At 43.5% G+C, this 18,839-nt stretch overlaps 1 protein-coding gene across 10 annotated transcripts in view; it reads left to right on the top strand.

The window, feature by feature from the left end:
• OBSCN (obscurin, cytoskeletal calmodulin and titin-interacting RhoGEF) overlaps positions 1 to 18,839 on the top strand; it is a 140,488-nt gene that overhangs the window by 68,251 nt on the left and 53,398 nt on the right. For 8 of the 10 annotated variants that reach the window (XM_021389266.1, XM_021389262.1, XM_021389265.1 and 5 more), the window contains 17 exons: positions 1,937 to 2,203; positions 4,333 to 4,605; positions 4,949 to 5,221; positions 7,023 to 7,310; positions 8,745 to 9,017; positions 9,522 to 10,877; positions 11,305 to 11,583; positions 11,949 to 12,027; positions 12,382 to 12,500; positions 13,452 to 13,649; positions 14,175 to 14,204; positions 14,307 to 14,405; positions 14,855 to 15,073; positions 15,880 to 15,946; positions 16,885 to 16,904; positions 17,216 to 17,344; positions 18,172 to 18,311. In XM_021389266.1, coding sequence (XP_021244941.1) covers positions 1,937 to 2,203; positions 4,333 to 4,605; positions 4,949 to 5,221; positions 7,023 to 7,310; positions 8,745 to 9,017; positions 9,522 to 10,877; positions 11,305 to 11,583; positions 11,949 to 12,027; positions 12,382 to 12,500; positions 13,452 to 13,649; positions 14,175 to 14,204; positions 14,307 to 14,405; positions 14,855 to 15,073; positions 15,880 to 15,946; positions 16,885 to 16,904; positions 17,216 to 17,344; positions 18,172 to 18,311 — 4,109 coding nt within the window. The remainder of the gene's footprint in view (positions 1 to 1,936; positions 2,204 to 4,332; positions 4,606 to 4,948; positions 5,222 to 7,022; positions 7,311 to 8,744; positions 9,018 to 9,521; positions 10,878 to 11,304; positions 11,584 to 11,948; positions 12,028 to 12,381; positions 12,501 to 13,451; positions 13,650 to 14,174; positions 14,205 to 14,306; positions 14,406 to 14,854; positions 15,074 to 15,879; positions 15,947 to 16,884; positions 16,905 to 17,215; positions 17,345 to 18,171; positions 18,312 to 18,839) is intronic. The other 2 variants (XM_021389261.1, XM_021389264.1) reach the window with 2 other exon arrangements.

Below are 18,839 nucleotides of genomic sequence, written 5' to 3'. Positions count from 1 at the left end.
CTTTTAAGACAATTTTTTTTTTAATGTAAACATGAATCCCAGTAGCATATGACTATAACTGAATTAGGATGAAGGAGGTTTTGAAAAAAAGCCACCCCTGTTACACTGTGCTCAACAGGAAAGTAAAAACTAGTAAAATTCTAACCATGCTTGTATGAACAGCCAACTTCCTGCACTTCATTTTGGCCAGAAATTTAGAAACAGATCTGTCTTCAGACTATCACTGTCCTAGAACTGTGTTCACTCGCTGACCCATCATGTGAGGATCACAGGCCCCATGCAGATTTTGGCTCCTAAGCCCCAAGGAGCTTCCTTCTGTTGGGGCTGCCAAGGGCTTAACCCAGTGGTGGAACGTTGCAATTGGAACTGGGACTCCTTCCTCCTTCAAGACCACAGGTGACATTTGCTGTGAGGAGCGTGTCTGCATCTCATGAAATGGGATGGTAGCGTATTCCTCCAGTTGCAAAGACACCTTCCTGCTTCTTCTTGCTTCTTCCTTGCGTAACAAAACACCCCCAGGCTCTGCCATGGATGCCTCCTCTCCATTGGCACACTTGCAGACACACTGAGTGGTGGAGGGAGACTTAGAGAGCAGGATCAAGACTTGGAAAATGTTTCTAAGAGACGTTAGTAAAACTGTCTTTGCTTCCCAAGGCCTTCCAGTAACACCCCAAACCCTCCACCCAATGCACCAGTTTCAACAGGAGCATTCAGACGGAATTGCAGTGTAGTTTATTCTAGCCAGTTTGTGATCAGAAGAACAATTTAAAAGTTAAGGACAGTTATTAACTTTCTCTGTTATCTTTTTATGCCGAGCTGCACTGTCAGTAGCCCTTTCAAGTTTCTAAAGGAGCTGATGTGGTCCTGCTTAGAAGGATAATGCAGAGAGACTTCACTTTTCTGACTTCTGACTTCATTAAGGTTTTCCTTTTCAGCATATATATTGCTGTTGTATGCAGGTGGTCCAATTTAACATCTTGGGAGAGACTCGTGGGCTGCTTTGGAAGCTCATGGTATTTGGAGGTTGGATTTACTCTCCTACTCTCCTTTGCTTCTCCAAGAAGCAGAAATACTCTTTTAAAAGAAGGACTCTGAATGTTTAAAACCAACCTGTTGGATCTCATCATAGAATCACCAAGGTTGGAAAAGACCTACAAGATCATCCAGTCCAACCGTCCACCTACCACCAATAGTTCTCAAATTGTCTTCAGAGGAGCTGCCCATCCAGCTGCTCCCAGCATTTTTGGGGCTCTCAACTTGAGATTGTAATGGTTGATGGGGGAGAGTTCAATAGGTCCACACAGCTGAGTCTCTAGAACAGCTGCTGTAGAGCAAAAGGTTATCATTTTCCCTCAGATTTTGTCTCTCACTAGCACACGACAGGAATGAATATTTGCATTTGAGCTTTGCATTTCTGTTCAGTGAGTGATTGCAGTCTGCTCCAGAAGGAGCCTCCAGTAGGGTTCATGGCACTGAGAGGTCAGGTACTGCAGGGAACACCTCACTGCAGCCCACCCACTGCACTCTCTGTCTCAGATTTGCACTCCTGCCACATTCTGGGAAGCAGAAGTGTTTCACACCCTATGTGAAACCTCTCATCTGGAGCATCTCAGCAGTGCTGGGAGGAAAATTAGAGCTGGAGGGAATCTCAGCAGATGCTCTGTACAGAAGTTAATGTTCGAGAGTGTCCAAGTGCAGGCTGTGGTCCATTGCCCAGTGTGATAGTTACATTCTAATGCACCAGTTTTGCTTCAATCTTGCTTGATGCTGACACGAGCACAGACTAAACTGCTCATGCCCAGCGTGTCCAGTCAGCTTCCTGCTTGCACTTTCACTCTGCTTGCTTCCCACGGGCTCTGTGCTTGTCAAAATCTCTAGGTTGCCATTTCCATGAGGATCCACTAATGCATGTCCTTCCTGACGTGTTGGTTGACAGATCCAACCATTGAAGTGGTCAGTCCCATGCAGGATATAACTGTTGATGAAGATGGCACAGCAGAGTTCATATGCCAATATTCTAGGCCAGTGCACGCCATATGGAAGAAAAATGATCAGGAAATACTTGCAGATGGGCAGCGAGTGATTATCGATCAGGACTGGAATGTAAGCATGCTAAAAATTAAACCTACGGTACCAGAAGACAGTGGCGTCTATTCTTGTGAAGCTGAAGGCACTAAAGTGATGGCTGCACTTGATGTTCAAGGTGAGGTCTTCCAGCCAAAGAGGAAGACTATCGTGGTTTCCAACTAAGAGGTGGAAAAATCATGGCAGCATCTCGCAATAAGGGACACGTTAGAACCCTTTCTTTGGTGTTCATGCCAGTGCTGATAATGATGCTGACAGCAGCTAGGAGTTATTGGGAACTGAATATGAAGCTGCAGCATTTCACTGGAGCTTAGTTCTAATTAATGTGCACTTACTACACCGCTTATGCATCACAGCTCTTCCACATGGAACTGGACTTGGCTGCCACATCAATGCTATGGAATGTTCCCATCTGAATTATTGTGAACTTACCAGTATAATGTTGGTCCAAAGGAATTATAACAACACTTTTTATGCTGCTACAGAGTGTTTTTTACACACGAGATCTCTAAAACCAGCAGTTAATGGATAGCATCAAATTTATTTTTATTTTCAACTAAGCTAAAATAGCTTGGGATTTTACTTGTTTCAAATACTGATCACTCAGGAAATACCTTCTCACTTGTAATCAGCATTTGTAAGGGTCCTGACGATCAGCAGATACAATTAGGAGTAGGTTTATGATTTGATATTCATGGCCATTAGTTTTTTTTTCTGCTGTTTGCATATGGAATTTTTGTTTTCAGTCACTGAGGGAATTAGTTCAACCAGCAAGTACAGGGGTTCTGATTTGATCTTTGAATTGTTGTGTTTTGTTAATAAAAATTCTGCCTTCTTGTCTAATCAGAGTCGTGAATGCAGAACTTCAGGACATTATTAACTGTAGCATTTTCTACGTTGATAAGCTCTTTCCATTTTAGGGATAGAAAGGTATTAATGAATATTATCTAAAAGCATCTCAGGGGAGGAAGGATCTGCAGTTATCTGCTTTTCATAGTTAGGGGAAATAATGCTCTGAAAATGTACAAAGAAAAGGCTTGTATCTGTCCTAACAAAATGATATGCTCTCCAAGGTTTACAAAACCCTCATTGTACTCCACGAGTATGAGTATTGTAAAATACAAAAATGTTTTAGTAGCTCATGCCCTTTTCTGCTACTGAATGAGTAAATCAGCATTGTTTTTTACCTCGTACAGAAGAGTTCTAATGTCTGAGGGCTTTGGTTTATGTTGTAGATGGCATTGACCATTCTGTGGTATCTGTGTAAATCATATCTACCTAACTGTGCCTTCCCACTGCTGCGCGTATAATTTACCCATGGAGTTAGTCTGACAGAAATTACATTTGCAAGTACCAGCCCATGCTTAATTTGGCATCAGGCTGGTTGTTTACCTACAAAGGCCAAGAGATGCATGCAGTGACTGCAGGCAAACGGAGTGTGTAGGCATGGGCACGTTTCTGACCACACAATTAACCACACATGCATGAGAAAATAAACCTAATCCATTACCACAGGGCCTTCGTAATGACTCTAAAACTTACAATTCAAAATTCTTTTAAAGTAGATTTTAATTCTCTGTGTGTTTCCTAGAGGCAGATTTGCAAAATGTATTGTTAACTCAGATGGCAGTCATTATAGCTTTGCCAGCTACAATACTCTCTTGCATAGCTTTGCATGAGAAGGAGTAAAGCTGCGCCGTGAGCAGCCAGTTGGTTGGCATCTCCCCAGTTCTGATGGTAATTTTACTGCCTGGGAGACCTGTGGGAAACATCTCCTGTTGTGGGATTGAAGAAATCTGATTATACTTGATCTTCCTGAGCTGTCCCTTCCTATCAACCATTCCTATCAACCGTTCACACGAATGCCAACATTTTTTGTCAGAATTTGCAAAAACAAAAGTCAGGTTCCCGGAAGAAGCCTAGATGAAATGAGGTCCCAGAGGTTTATCATTATTTTTAAACTATATTTTTAAACTATCTCACTAGTTACAACGTTTTTATATGTCGTATTGTGTTAGAGACTGGTGGAAAAAATAACAGCCAAGGAGTTGGACTGGGTGATCCTTGTGGGTCCCTTCCAACTCAGGTTATTCTATGAATCTAAGCTAAGCCTTCAAGCACAGTTTATCACATCCCCACCCTTTCCATCAGCTTTCCAGTGGTGGGAATCATCCATGATCCAAGGCTTGCTGATGCTCAGATGTATGCAACAGACAATTAATGCTGTTGGTTTTCTTTCCTTGCTAGCCAAGAACAGCATTGTCCAGGGCCTGGAGAACGTGGAAGCAGTGGAAGGAGGGGAAGCCCTGTTTGAATGCTACCTTTCCAAGCCCGAGTGCTACAACTACAACTGGCTGATTGACGACGAGCCTGCCAAAACCACAGAGAACACGGAGATGGTTTACTTTGAAAACGGGCGCAGGCATCTGCTGCTGCTGAAGAACCTCACTTTGCAGGACAGCTGCAGGGTGACTTTTATGTGCAGTGACGCGGTGACCTCAGCCTTCCTCACGGTGAAAGGTAACTGCAAGACTTGCATGGGGAGTCTTGTCTTTCTGATTGGGAAGGGCAAATGAGCCAGGAACATGTTATGAATGGCAGAGAGGAAGTTCCTTTAGGTATTTCCATTGTATTTTTCTGCTACTTGGAAAAGAAAGACATTGCTGGTTGGTTTTTGCAGGTTTTGGGAAGTTTCAGACACCAAGGATACCATCTCCTTAGGTGATATATGTAACCTCCATTTTAATGATTCCCTTGGTCTCCAAGGCCCATATATCCAGAGATTCAACATAAATATCCACAACCTCTCTTACCTGTATTTGTTTCAGTGACTGAGGGTCTGATTACCTGTTTTCCTCTGTAGGATGGCGCCTGCAGATCTTGCAGCCTCTCACGGATGTGGAAGTCTCTCCAGGGCAGAAAGCTACATTTAGCTGTGCTCTAAGTGAAGCTGTGCCAATTAACGAAGTTACCTGGTATTTTAATGATGTGGAGATCCAACCAGATGAGGACTGGGAGATACAAGCAGATGGAAACAAATACAAACTTATTCTGAATAAAGCCCAACCACATCATTCAGGAGAGGTGACGTTTGCTTCCAGGGAAGCAATTGCATCGGCCAAGTTGTCTGTGCTGGGTAAGTCCATATGTTGTACGTGTCTGTCATTCTAGCCTAGTGACACTGGAAATGAAATCTCCTTTGGAAGTGAGCTACAACCTCAAATTTTCTAATCCTTGTACTGATTTTTTTTTCTCTTTGTCTTCCGTGTCCCAAGTCAGCGATCTTAGTCTGAGAAGGTGCTGCAGGGCAACTTGTTCTTTGACCAGCAATAATTGAGCCCATCAGAAGAAAATTAGATCAGGCCACTGATGGTAGAGATGTTCACCAGCTTTCTTTCACCGCAGTCTTTTTTAAAACGTTAACACAGTTGCATGGAAGTCAATTTACAGAGTTCAACACCACCCTCAGCAAACACGTGGATACAGGAGGTAGTTGTGCTAGAATGCACGTGGAAAAATAATCAGGGGCAGAGGATAACCCTTTGAAATCTGCTGATCTACTCCAGCACAAAGGCAACCAGTGTTCCAGATTACTGAGCTGCATGTTACAGTCTTCTTGTGGAATTCACCCACGCGACATCCACCTCGTGCTTCAGAGATAGGAAAGTGAGAACCTCTTGGAGTACTTTGCGAGTGGAGAAGGCAGTAGTTGCCAAACTATGTGGGGTGTGTTATACAAATGAGTTGGCAGTGCCCATCCCAGCACCCCAAGACCTGTCTCCTTCCCACAGTGGGATAGGTTGGTCACCAAGGAATGGCACAGCCCCAGGGATGGTTATGAGATAATTGCAGTGTGTTTTAGCTGCACTTGAAGATGTTCAAGACCCACTAACTGACCATCCCATCCTTAAATTACTACAGGGATACTACAAAATGCTATCCTCATGAAATCCCTCTGTTGGCAAGTTTTCTTGGCTGAAAATATAGGAAAGAAGTCTATAGAAGCTATGCAGCATACAAAACATGGCCAATGGACCGTGGTCAATTGCTCATCATGCTTCCGTGGTCAATGGTCAGTGGCCATGGTCCCTCTTCCATGGTCAATGGCAACTCTCCCTTTCTCCTCAGCACCCAGAAAACCAGGAGCTGGATGGGTTGTTAGGGTTTTATGGTGGTGATAGGTTGACAGTTGGACTCAATATCTTAGTTGTCTTTTCCAACCTTTCTGATTCTATGAAATCTATGAAATGAAAGAGCTGAATCTTCTGCCTTGAATTTTTTGGATTGAAACACTGTGGCAGGTTGTTGATTTGGTAAACGCCTCAAACTTGAAGACTAGGATAGGTATTTCTGTCTTCTAGGCAAAAGTATTAGGTGAGGGACATTTTCCATTGTACTGAGTATGGTTGCCAGTAGTCAGTCTGATAGAGCACCACTCCATTCCCATCATGTATTTGTTATTGCCTGATGCTGTGACTTAGCAATTACACTTGACTTGCTATTGAAGTTCCCAGAGTGACTCTGTAGTCCAGTGATAACATGATTTCCACCAAGGCCAGACCTGAGCTGTATAAAATCAAAGCCCAAATGCACTTAGAGCTTTCAGCCAAGTTCCTTAACAACACGCACAGTATAGAGCCATCTTTATGTTGAGCTGGGTGGGACAAAGCAGTAGGAAAAAGTCACAATAATATATAACACTGAGTGTCTGAGAGGGCAGATGGAGGACGAATATTTGTTCTTAGCAGTGTAGACCAGTGCAGGAAAACTCAGTGGCACACATACTCACCTCATGGTCACGGGCATGCACACTGGGCTTTACACTGAATCAAACAGTGCATTTGTCACGCGTCCTTCTCATTGTTTGTAGAAACAATGTTTAGTAGAAAGCAATATTGCTCACATCATGCATCACTGGACCTCTGTTGTGCCTTCAGCCCATCCCGATCCCCCTGAAGAACCTAAAGTTTTACGTGCGAGCAGTCACTCTGTGACTCTGTCTTGGTACAAGCCGCTGAGCGACGGTGGTTGCGACATCCTAGGCTACAAAGTGGAGAGAAAAATCCCAGGTGTTGGCTGGCAGTCATGCAGCAAGAGCATCATTCAAAGCATGGAGTTCGTGGTGGACAACCTCACCCCTGGCGAGCCCTACAGATTCCGTGTCTCGGCTGTAAACAAAGTTGGGGCCAGCGAGCCAGTGCACTTCCCTCAAACGGTGCAGCTAGGTGAGAAAGGAGAGATGGCCCCGTGGAGGACTGCAAGCTGCTGTCAGCCTGTTTCGCATGGCATGTCTGCTTCTCCCATTCCAGGTATCTCCTGGAAGAGTTCAATTGGCAGCATCGTTCAGTGCTTTGCTGCCAGCACAATAGAGGAGAAAGAGCTCGGACAAACTGCTCTGGGCTGCCACAAAGCAAAACCCGCTGTGTTGTTACTATTCGACACTTAATTTCTCCAAGCTGCATCAAGCTGTCTTGTGGCCTGCACTGCATCCATGTGTTGTCCGATCACCATGACTTTCTTTTCTGGTGGAGCTCAGATGGAATGAGTCAGAAGGGGCATGCTGGAATGTGTATGGGGTAACCAAGGCCGGTTACCGCTGGCACTGATGTGGGGCTGGGCACTGTTGTCTTCTTCAGCCATCTTTCTTCTTATGATTGCATTTCTTTTGTGATAACCCCTATGAAGGAGTACTGGAGAACACAGTTTCTTTGCTGGCTGTTAATACGACTTTGGAAGTGGAATGGAGAGCCACTCCCTCAATCTTTTCTTGCACCTCCTTCCGTGATAACTGAGAGCACAGAAAATTCCCTGGAATGCCAGTAATAGTAATAATTAAAAGTCATCTTTTTTTCTTTTAAGCTCAACTTCGATGATTTTGCAACATAACTCCCAGTCTGTCAGCTGGACCCCAATAACTGCATATGCTCACTCTGCCTACAATAAATCCAAGGGATTTGGGCAGAGATTCCCTCTCCAGGTGAAGTGGGCAGGGGGACGGATGGCACTCGGATGTGCACTGAGCCACCAGGTCCCAGTCAACATCTCTGCATTTAACGTATTTGTCTCGACTTCATTTTGAGTATTGCTGTCACACAAGCAGCATGCCATTGGCAAGCCTTCTTCCAAAGTAAAGATTTCGTTTTAAGTGTTCTTTTAGCTTTTTGGGAGTTTTTTTTTTTTTTTAAGTCTTCCTAAACTGGCGCAATTATATATTTTTATCCTTCAAGATTGGAATGAATGCAACTTTTAACAGTCTCTTTTCTTTTTTGTTCTTCTCATTGTTTCATTGTTTTCTCACATCTCTTCTAAACATTTAAGATCTGCTAGGATCCATAGGGCCGCTTGAATGTTGGTTGTGATGGGTAAATGAGGGTCAGCAAACAAACACAGGAATGGGAAAAATGCAATGACGTTTGCATGTATGCATTTAAATGGAGCTGGTTTCACCCCTAGGAAAGCTTGCACAGTTATTCTGGAGGTGCAAGTTTTGGATGCTGCCAGTGATTTATTTATTTTTTTCCATTTTCTTTTGCTTGTCTGCAGCGGTTAAAGAATCTGTGAATGAGGGATGGGATGTTTGAATACTTTACAGAGTGCTCTTGAATGCCTTGAAGTTTATGGTGTATTCGTTTTGTTAATTGCCTGTTTTTCAATTACAGAGCCTTCAGTTACAGTCACCCATCCTTTGGTGGGTGGATCAGTCTCCGAAGGGGAGGTGGCTCGCTTGGAGTGCAAATTATCAACTGAAATCAAAGAGAACGTGACATGGCTCAAAGGAAAAGAACAAATACAAACTGGAGGAAGATATGAAATCCTCTCTGATGGAAAAAAACAGATACTCATTATTCATGCATTTAAAGCTGAAGATCAGGATACATACACCTGCATGGTTTCTCCAGAAGTCAAATCTGTTGCCAGCTTGTGCCTTGAAGGTATAGAGTGTGCATTGCTGTGACATTAAATCAATTCTGTTTATGGACATTTAGGGGCATCTCCACAGCCTGGACTGGAATTTGTTTTCTTTGACAAGCTGTATCTAAAATCTTCAAATTATTGTTTTTTTATTCTTTGGTTTATTTCAGTATGTTTCTGGATCTGTGATAGTTCTGAGCTGCTCATATGAGATTTTCCCAGGTCATACAACACTCTTAGACATAGGTTTGGACTTGGGGTGGTCCTCTGCAGAGTCAGGATTTGGACTCAGTGGTCCTTGTGGTCCATCCAAACTTGGGATTATCTATCATTCTATTTATTTATTCAAATGTTTGAGGAATTAAAAACATGTTGTTTGGCCCTGTTTTATGTACATGTTCCTTGGATGTCACAGGTGGCTAACTGCCACCAATACTCTTCTGCCCAGACTTCAGAATGTTTCCACATGCTTTCTCAGAGCTTCCTCATATGCTTTATCATCTAACATCTTTAATTCTCCTCAGTTCCTCCAGCGACAATGCTAAAAGAGATTGCCAAGGAAGCCCCCCCTGCAAGCCAACAGGAAGAGCTGGTGGATGGCCACGTCCAGCCCAGCCTGCCCCCCGAGGCTGCGCAGGAGGGAGACCTTCACCTCCTGTGGGAAGCTCTGGCCAAGAAGCGCCGGATGAGCCGGGAGCCCACCTTGGATTCCATCAGCGAGGTGCCCGAAGAAGACGAGAAGCTTCAGAAGCTGAGGAAGGAAGAAGCAGAGCTGTCTCACTATTACTCAGAGGAGTACTCCACGTGTGACGAGCTGGCTAGGACAGGAGAAGCAGATTTCTCTTTCACGAGTTCAGATGATGAATCTAGAGCTGGGACTCCTTCGCTAGTGAACTACCTCAAGAAAGCCGAAAAGAGAAGCGTCAGCGTTACTACCAAGGTTCAGTCCATCTCCACAGGCAAGTTATGGAAACAGTGGGAGAAATCCAGCGTGGAGACCGTTGTGGCTGCTCCAGGTGCTAAGCCAGCTGAACCAGAAGTAGCAGATTTAGATGATCCTTCCATGAACAATGCCGCTGTGAAGATCCAGGCTGCTTTCAAGGGCTACAAAGTCAGGAAAGAGATGAAGCAACAAGAGTGCCCGGTGTTTACTGAGACCTTCAAAGATTTCTCGGGTGAGCCTGGAAGCACTCTGCATCTCGAGTGTGTGGCCCACAGCAAAAGTGACATGAAGGTCCGCTGGCTGAAGGATGGGGAGGAGCTGTCAGACGGCCGCCACTATCACATCGACAACTACAGCGATGGGACCTGCTCTTTGATTATCACCGGCCTGGATAGGGAAGATGCGGGTAAATACACCTGTGAGGCATCCAACAGATTTGGGAAAGTTTCACACAGTGCCAAGGTGGTGATTGGCACTGAGGAACCTCAAGCGCTCCCCAAGGAGAAGCGTATTAAACAAAGCACTGATAGCGAGACAGAAAGCTCCTCTGGCAGCGACCTGGATGATGCTTTCCGTAAAGCAGGAAGGAGGCTGCACAGACTGTTCAGGGCCAAGATCTCAACAGAGATGTCTGACGTGGAGGAAGAGCTTTTTGTCAGTGCAGACGAAGGGGACGTAGAGGTGGTCGACCATCAGACGTATCGTGAGGACGACCGGTACATTTACATTAAGTTTGAGATCTTGTCCGAGGCAAAAACAGCCGCCACTCGTTTCAGAGAGATGTTTGGTGCTCTGGGGATTCCCGTGGAGATCGATATTTTGGAACAAGGCCCAAGGAAAATTGAACTGCGCATTGGGAAAGCAGCACCGCCCACCCATGGGAAGTTTGCTCCCCCCGTACTGAGACCACCACCGCCTTTGCTGACTTCTGATACAGGTGAGTAAAGCAGACTGGTTTATTCTATGAAAAAGGCAGCTGCAGCAGGTCAGTGGGTTATCTTCTCGTTCATGAAGTAACATTTAAAATCTTTTTTTTTTTTTTCCGTGCAGATATTTTCCTGGAAAGTTAACGTATTGGAAAAAAAAAAAATGTTTTTAAATTCTTTTTCACGTGTGGGGAGAGGAGGGCAAGTTGGTGACAAAGGCAGGGAATGCAAAGTATTCACTTATTTACAGAGCTGCTTTTCACAGTAGAAATGTCCCCTGCTCTACTCATATGGTTGGGAATGCTGTGATTATTGCACTTAAATCAATGAAACAGACCTCAGAGCTGCCCTGAAAGGACATTTGGGCAGCAGTGCTCCTAAAATACATCTTCTAACACAGTTTTTTTCTTTCTTCCCTCCGAACTGCCCTGGCTTTAGCTCCCATGTTCCTGACTGAGCTCCAGAACCAAGAGGTACAAGATGGCTATCCTGTCAGCTTTGACTGCATTGTCATTGGCAAACCCCTCCCCACGGTTCGCTGGTTCAAGGACGGGAAAGCTATTGAAGAAAATGATCACTACATGATCAACGAGGACCAGGAAGGGTGCCATCAGCTGATCATCACAGCTGTGGTCCCCACCGACATGGGTGTTTACCGTTGCCTTGCTGAAAACAACATGGGAGTGGCTTCAACCAAGGCTGAGCTCCGAGTGGAATGTAAGTCTCAAAAGCGCTGTAGAAAAAAAACAGAGCAAAGAGGTCATGTTCAGAAGTGGGTGTACATTTTTTCAAGAAAAACACTGTTCCCGTTTGAAAAAAAAAAAAAGATATGTACACATTGCCCTCAAAATGCTTCGCTCCCAAATCTCCCAGGCTCCCTTGGGTTTTGCCAGCGCTAAGGTGTGGCTGTGAGCAAAGCTTTTCGGATGAACTGAGATGTTTCCGTAAGTCAAGGGATGTGGGAGTCTGCTGCAGTAGTGTTATGAAATCGGTCACTCCCATTAACAAGGAAACTATAATCACAGTAACATGAAGGTTTAAGAGTCCAACTTACAGAAAACATTTCCTTTTCCATTTAACAGTGACCAGCACTGACTACGAGACAGCAGCAGATGCAACAGAGACATCTTCTTACTACAGCGCCAAAGAATACGTTTCAAGGTAAAAAAACCAAACTCTTAACTCTCTCACCTTGGTAAGATGACCACATATATTAATATTAAGCCTATTTTTGCTGTATCTGGCATGGTTGGTGTAATGTCACAAAGGAATACTGACCAGCTGAGCTTTCAGATGAAGTAACCACAACAACGTTCATTCATCACGTGGAAACTTGCCTTCACGGTGGTCTGAATATTTCTTCACAATACATTTATTTTTAATGTCATATGGTGCTGAATCTGCTGCCATGATGACGAAACACACGGACTGAATTAACCTAAAACTGGTGATCCTGCTTCCTAACTCTTTGCTGATGTGCTGACTTTCTTCTTTCTAATTCGAATTGCTTCTTAGTCGAGAACAAGAGGAGTCTACCACAGAAGAGGAGCAACTGCCCCAGATCCTGGATGATCTTCATGATATCCATGTGGCACCTGGAGCACCGCTGGCTAAATTTCACCTGAAGGTGAAAGGTGAGAGGAGCCCACAGCACTGCCTGCTGCTCCAGGTTTGCAGTCAGGGTGAAGTGCTGGACAAAGTTCTCTGATGTGCTCTTAGAGTCATAGAATCATGGAGTCACCGAGGTTGGAAAAGACCTCCAAGATCACCCAGCCCAACTGTGCAGCTGTGCCCCTGGTTTGTGCACCTCGCACCCCGTGGGCACAAAGCAGCCAGAAGAATGTCTGTGTGCTGACAAGCATTGGCTTTTGCAGCGCCCTCAGGCACATGAAGTGTCATTCATTGCCTGCCTTTGCCTGCAGAGCTAATGGCAGGCACATGCTCCTAAAAACTCAGTAGAATAAATTCTCTGAGCACGCTATTTATGGAGGAACAATAAGGATTCAAAGAGGCAGTGAGAGTGTCTGTTATTCTCTTTAGTGAACAAAACAATCCTTGACTTGCTTTACTCTATGAGGGAGTCACCGCTACATGCTAGAAGCTGCAAAAGCATCCTAATGGTGTTGCCCCTCCACAGCAGGGAGAGGTGGAGATTCTCCTGTTTTTTTTTTTCCGATTTCTGCCTGTAAAAATGATGAGAACTGTTTTGGCTTCTGTGCTTTTGAAACCGGTACTGAAACTGTGATGAAGTCCAGAGACTTCAGTCCACATTTTACTTCACTGGGGACTTCAGCTTTTGGCTTTTTGTGCATTGCAAGGCAGATATAAGTGTTACTTACCCAGTCTGGAAGGTGTTTGGATACGCAAAAAATATAGGGAGTGCCAGCAACAGAAGAGATAGGAAAGAACTTTCACAAATGAATACAATTCCATGAATTTTCAGCCAATTCTAATGTGGCAGTCCTTCAAAACAGCATCCGTGGGCAGAGCTGAGTGCTCATGGTCCACAAGGATCTGCCTGGTTGGAGATGTTCCCTAATCAGTGATGGTAATTCACTCTTTGTGTCCTTATCGGCTCCTCACAGGGTACCCAGAGCCTCGACTGTATTGGTTCAAAAATGGGCAGCCACTGAAGGCCTCGGATCGAATCCTGAAGATTGATAAAAGGGAATTCCACTCACTGGAAATTCTCAATGTCGTTAAGTCAGATGCTGGACAGTACTCGATATTTGTCATCAACTCTGCTGGTTCTGCATATTCGTCAGCAAGGCTGGTAGTCAAAGGTTGGTACTGGCCTATTTTGGACACCCAGTTTTCTCTATTCCAGTGAGTCTTTCCATTTCACATAGTTATTTTTCTTGAGAAAGCCTACCAAGGACAGTCAAGGGAGGTGGGGAAGGTTGTACTTAAAATATGATGTCCTTTAATCTTAGTTCACCTGTAAATTTACTGTGAGTCCTGAAGGTGAGAAATGCCTTTTTCCTAGGGTCTGCTTGTTGTCCCATAGACATACATCTTACACCTGCCCAACCTCATTCACCTTAATGGCTAATTTTACTAAAACTGGGGCCTCCTATAAATCATTCTTGAGGCTGTTCTAGTAAGACACTACAATTTTGAGAGTTGAACTATTCTTGTCATTTTTGTTAATAAATATACTTAATCATAATGTTTTAATAGAACTAAGATTTCTGTGTAATACATTCTGCAGTGGATGATCACCTGAAATCATCTTTCTATTTTTCTGTCAACTCAATCATAGAGAGGTATTTGTATTTGTCATTTTCTTGCTTTCCCTTGTGTTGCAGATCCTGATGAGAAAGAAGTGTCAGAAACAGGTGAGAGAAGCCATAGCAGGTGATGACAGAACCCCTGGGAAATGTTCAGTTGTGTGAACTCACACAGGAGGTGTCACCATGTTTCATCAATGTCGTTTTCAGATTCCCACGAGCAGCTGATACCACCAAGGTTCCTAGAAAGGTTTACCAATAAAAAGGTGAAGAAAGGGGCAAGCATCACGTTATCTGTAAAAGTTGAAGGTAAGTGGACAGTTACCTAACCTCCCTGCATAACACTGGAATTGCATATCTTCATGACCCATTCTGGACTTTCTCTGGGCCCAAGACATCGCAGCATCATCTCCTATATTAATCTGAAGTCTGGGACTGGGCTCCCAACTGTAAGACAGTTGGTGCACTTTGCAGGAAAGCACATCTTCACCTCCATGTTCCTGTTTGTAAGAGTAGGTATAACAACGCTTACTGGTCTTATGAAGATGTGTTGATTAACAGCTTTGTCTTTAGAAAACGTCTTTTAAAGTGAACCAGAGAAAGGTTTATACTCCTTTATTATATATCATGCCTTATTTTTGAAGAAGCATCAGGAAACAAGTCAAAAGCAGCATTTTTTTTTCACAGTATGGCTCATAATTGTGTGTAAGTTAACACCATCAGGAAAATTGAAGTTCGTTGCTTTGGTTTTCCTTCAGGGCATCCACCACCAGCGATTACTTGGCTGAAAGAAGAGTCTCAGGAAGACATCCTGTGGATCAAACCAGACACTCCTGGATATAAACTTGCCAGTTCCAATATGCATCACAGTTTAATCCTGTTGGATGTTAAAAAGAAGTACAGTGGAGCTTACACGTGCATTGCTACCAACAAGGCTGGCCAGTCCATCTGCACTGCCAACCTAGAAGTTGCAGATGGTAAATCCTACGTTAAAAACACTTTCTCTACATTTACCTTTCATACAGTTCTTAAGAGTGTGACTGATGAGGAAATTAATCAAGTCACAAACAAAATAAATTTGTTTTCCTAGAATTAGCCACAAATTTCTTGCCTTGTGAATGATGATGCTCTTAACTTTTATAATGTTTTAGATTTCTCAACTAGCTTTGATTAAAAGCAGCATTTTTCTATAAAAAGAGAAGACGAGTCTGGAAAAGAACCACATTAACCACAAAGGAAAAAGAAAGACCATGTAAAATAACTGTCACCATTTAGGGAAAAAAAAACCAAAAAAACAACATGTTTTAAGGTGAATGTTTCACTTTGGTAAGGTATTTTGCATGGCAGAGTTGCCTTGAGGCAGCTAAGGCAGACAGAGTTGATTCCCCTGGTGCTGAGCTTTCCATGGCCTCTTTTGGCACATTCCCCGCAGTAAGAAATGGGCGAGTAAATGCAGACTGAGTAGGAGCAGCACTGGGAAGGATTTGGGAGCGTTTTGCTTTAAGCCTTCCTTTCATCCCACTTTTTTTTACCGTGCCAAGAGCTACAGCAGCATAAGCTTGGGCAGTGTGGAGAGATGGGATGACCCTACATCTGTGTGAGAACAGAGAGGAGCAAAGTGTTTGCGTTGCACGAGTGGTAGTATGCATCCCAGCTGAGGAGCTGTTAACGGGCCAGGTTCATTATGACAGTATTCCCAGTAATCCATGTCTAGAAAATGTGTGTACAGTAAGCAGAACATCCTACATCTGCTGTCCTCTGATTCTAAACCCTAATCTTGCAGTGAAAGAGGCTGAAGTCCTGACCCAGGAGCGTGTGATGGTATCAGAAGCCATAATGACCACCCTGGGGTAAGTGGCTGAAGCAGAGCAGTGCAGCTATCATCTTGGAGAAGAAAAGCAGTGAGAAGTGAGGGGCTTAGTGCCTGCAAAAACCAACAGGCTATTTCCACTGAGGATCCTGTACATAGATTCTGAATGCCAACATCTGTAGTACTGACCACTGTCTCTCTGTAACTCATCTTTCTCCATCTTTAAAATGGGACTTACCTATAGTCCTTGATACTGGGCATGCAGAGCATTTGTTCATGGACACTCGTAAAACAGTTTGAGGTCCTATGAATGAAGCATCCTATAAATGTAGTAATATGAATGTCAGTCATTTCTTCACGTGTATCAAGGGAGATAGTGACAAGAACAAAAAAAAGAAGATTTAGTTTTGAATAAAAGTCTTGCACCTTTTTGTCCCTGCCCCTGGGTTGGAGCTAGATGGTCTTAAAGGCCCCTTCCAGCCCAAACCATTCTATAATTCTATGATTCCTTTTTGATCTCCTAATCAGAATGCCAAAAAGACTGACAGGGTCAAGGTCTGTGTCTATCAAAAGGGTCTGCTCACAAACTTCTTGCTTGCAAATGCACATGAAGAACCTCTCAACTTGTCATTTTTGGCTTTGATACTGGGGAGGTAGATACATTTTGAAAAGGGGCATTCACCTGAACCCACCTTAGCTTCTAGAGTACATCTGCCCTAAAAGAATTGACCAGTTTCACTCCGGAATGTCCATTTGGAGAGTGAATTTCCCTTCCTAAGCATCAGTTTGCTACGTGGAATCGTCGGCCTTTCTCCATTGATGATAAAATGGTCCTAATTAAAAAACAGAGTCCTAGTTGGACTAACTAAACATGCTTCCTTCTGCTTCCTGTGTACAGGAGAGGTTGTTCCTCGTTTAGGGCTTATTACTATACATTTTAATTTAACTTCTAATTCTGCTTTTCTCTTTTTTTTTCAGAGCTGTTCATTCCTCTGAAGGTAAGATGAACTATCTTTTCTCTCCTACTACTGCCCTTCACACCTACAGCTGAGATTGCCTATGTCTTTCATGATAACCACCTACTTCTGTCCTTCTGTTCTCTTGCAATTCTCTGAAATATTGTATTTTTTTGGGACAAGTCTCTGTTCAGAAGTGAATTGTTTGGAGGAAATGTGAGCAAGCACAATGTTAAAAGCAGGGGAGGTGAAGAAACGGAGCCCTTCCTTCCATAGAAGCTTTTGTTAATAATAACAATAAACAACTTTCCAGTGCCATACTCCATGCTTAATAGAAAATTCTTTCTTTCCAGGAGACCTCGAAGCTGGTAGAGAAGGTGTACCCAAAACCCCTATTTCATTAGCTGATGTCGGAACAGAAGAATTCTTCCAGAAGCTCACCTCTCGTATCTCAGAAATGGTGTCTGCAAAAATAAGTCAGGGTAAGCAACCTGGCAAATGCAATTTAATTAGTATAGAAAATGTAGAAAATGTAATTTTTTCTTAGTGATCACCTGGTCTTATAATATGAGCAAGACTTGTAAAGCAGGTTTTGAGACAGTCGTCCTGCAGAAGCATATGGACAGTAGCAAATGTTTAGTACCAAGAATTTTTAGTGAGAGTCCATCCAAGCTGTCACATCTTAGTCCACAGATTTGAAGCAGCAATAAGCTGTTACCATGCACTGAAATGTCTAATGTCCATTTTTTGCATACAATGTTTATTTAAAGGAACAGGATTAAATATAAGCCACTAGGGGTATAGGGCAAGTTCTAAAAACAGAAGTTTGTTTTGAACATCTGAAGTGCTTTGACTTGCTCAGGTGTGCATCGCTCCTGAGTCTGCAGGGAATCCTGCTTTAAAGATTCCCCATGTCTTAAAGGTTTAGTTCCAGGATGGGTCTTTAGTCCAGCCAAGGCTGAAAACTGTGCTGATTTGATGAATTACATGAAAAAATCTAGTTTGTTTTGTGCACCATGTAATGATTATCATGTCACGTGCCGTTTTTCTCGCACTAAATTTTTGTCTTGAAGCAAAGACAATTTTCAGTTCTTTGAATGTAATGGTAATGCGTGCAGTAGGCGCATGTATAGAGATGTTCCAGTTGTTTATTCAGTCCTATGCATCAGAAGGATATCACACTAAACAATCCAAGTGCTCTTCTTGGGCAGTGTTTAATAACATTGAAAATTGGCTTAACGTTCAACATTGGCTTAACGTTCAAATGGGGGATCTTAATTTCATGCCTTGTGTTCTCTCTGCTTTTTAGCCACGCTCCGAGTACCGGGTGCAGAAAGTGATGACGAATCCAAAACCCCCTCTGCATCTCCTCGCCATGGCAGATCCAGGCCTTCATCCATTGCTCAAGAGTCCTCCTCTGAATCTGAAGATGGGGATTCCAGAGGAGAGGTATGATACCTCTTTGAGTGGTGTTGTGTGGAGCCAGGAGTTGGGCTCCATGGTCCTTACAGGTCCTTTCCAGCTTGGGATACTCTTTGATTCTACGACCTGTATGGGTGGGTTTCACACAAGGAGAAAACCTCATTTAAAATGTCTCCAGGGTTTTAAGGATCTCCATCCCCTCTTGGGGTGTACCTCACTGCAGTAGGTACATTTAGCAGTCCAGTATACGGGATGTGTGATACCGAGCCCAGCGAATTGGATTCTCGTGGCTCACTCTATGACCTTGAACAAATTGTTCAACTCAGCGTGGTCAAAATTTACCATTTATTCAATTTAATAGCTGTTTTCTTCACCACCAGGAAGTAAAAACTTGATTTTCTGTGCCCTTGGATACAGTTGGTCAGAAGAATTCTGTTGAGAAGTTCTTCTCATGGGAATAACAGTGAAAAATCAGTGAAAGTCCATATGTTTGGGATTTTTATATCAAAACATTTCTTTAAAAAAAAAAGAGAGAGAAGACAAAGAAAAAAATTG

Source organism: Numida meleagris, chromosome 2, assembly GCF_002078875.1.
Source record: "Numida meleagris isolate 19003 breed g44 Domestic line chromosome 2, NumMel1.0, whole genome shotgun sequence".
Lineage (NCBI taxonomy): Eukaryota > Metazoa > Chordata > Aves > Galliformes > Numididae > Numida > Numida meleagris.
This window is presented reverse-complemented; position numbering and strand designations above follow the sequence as displayed.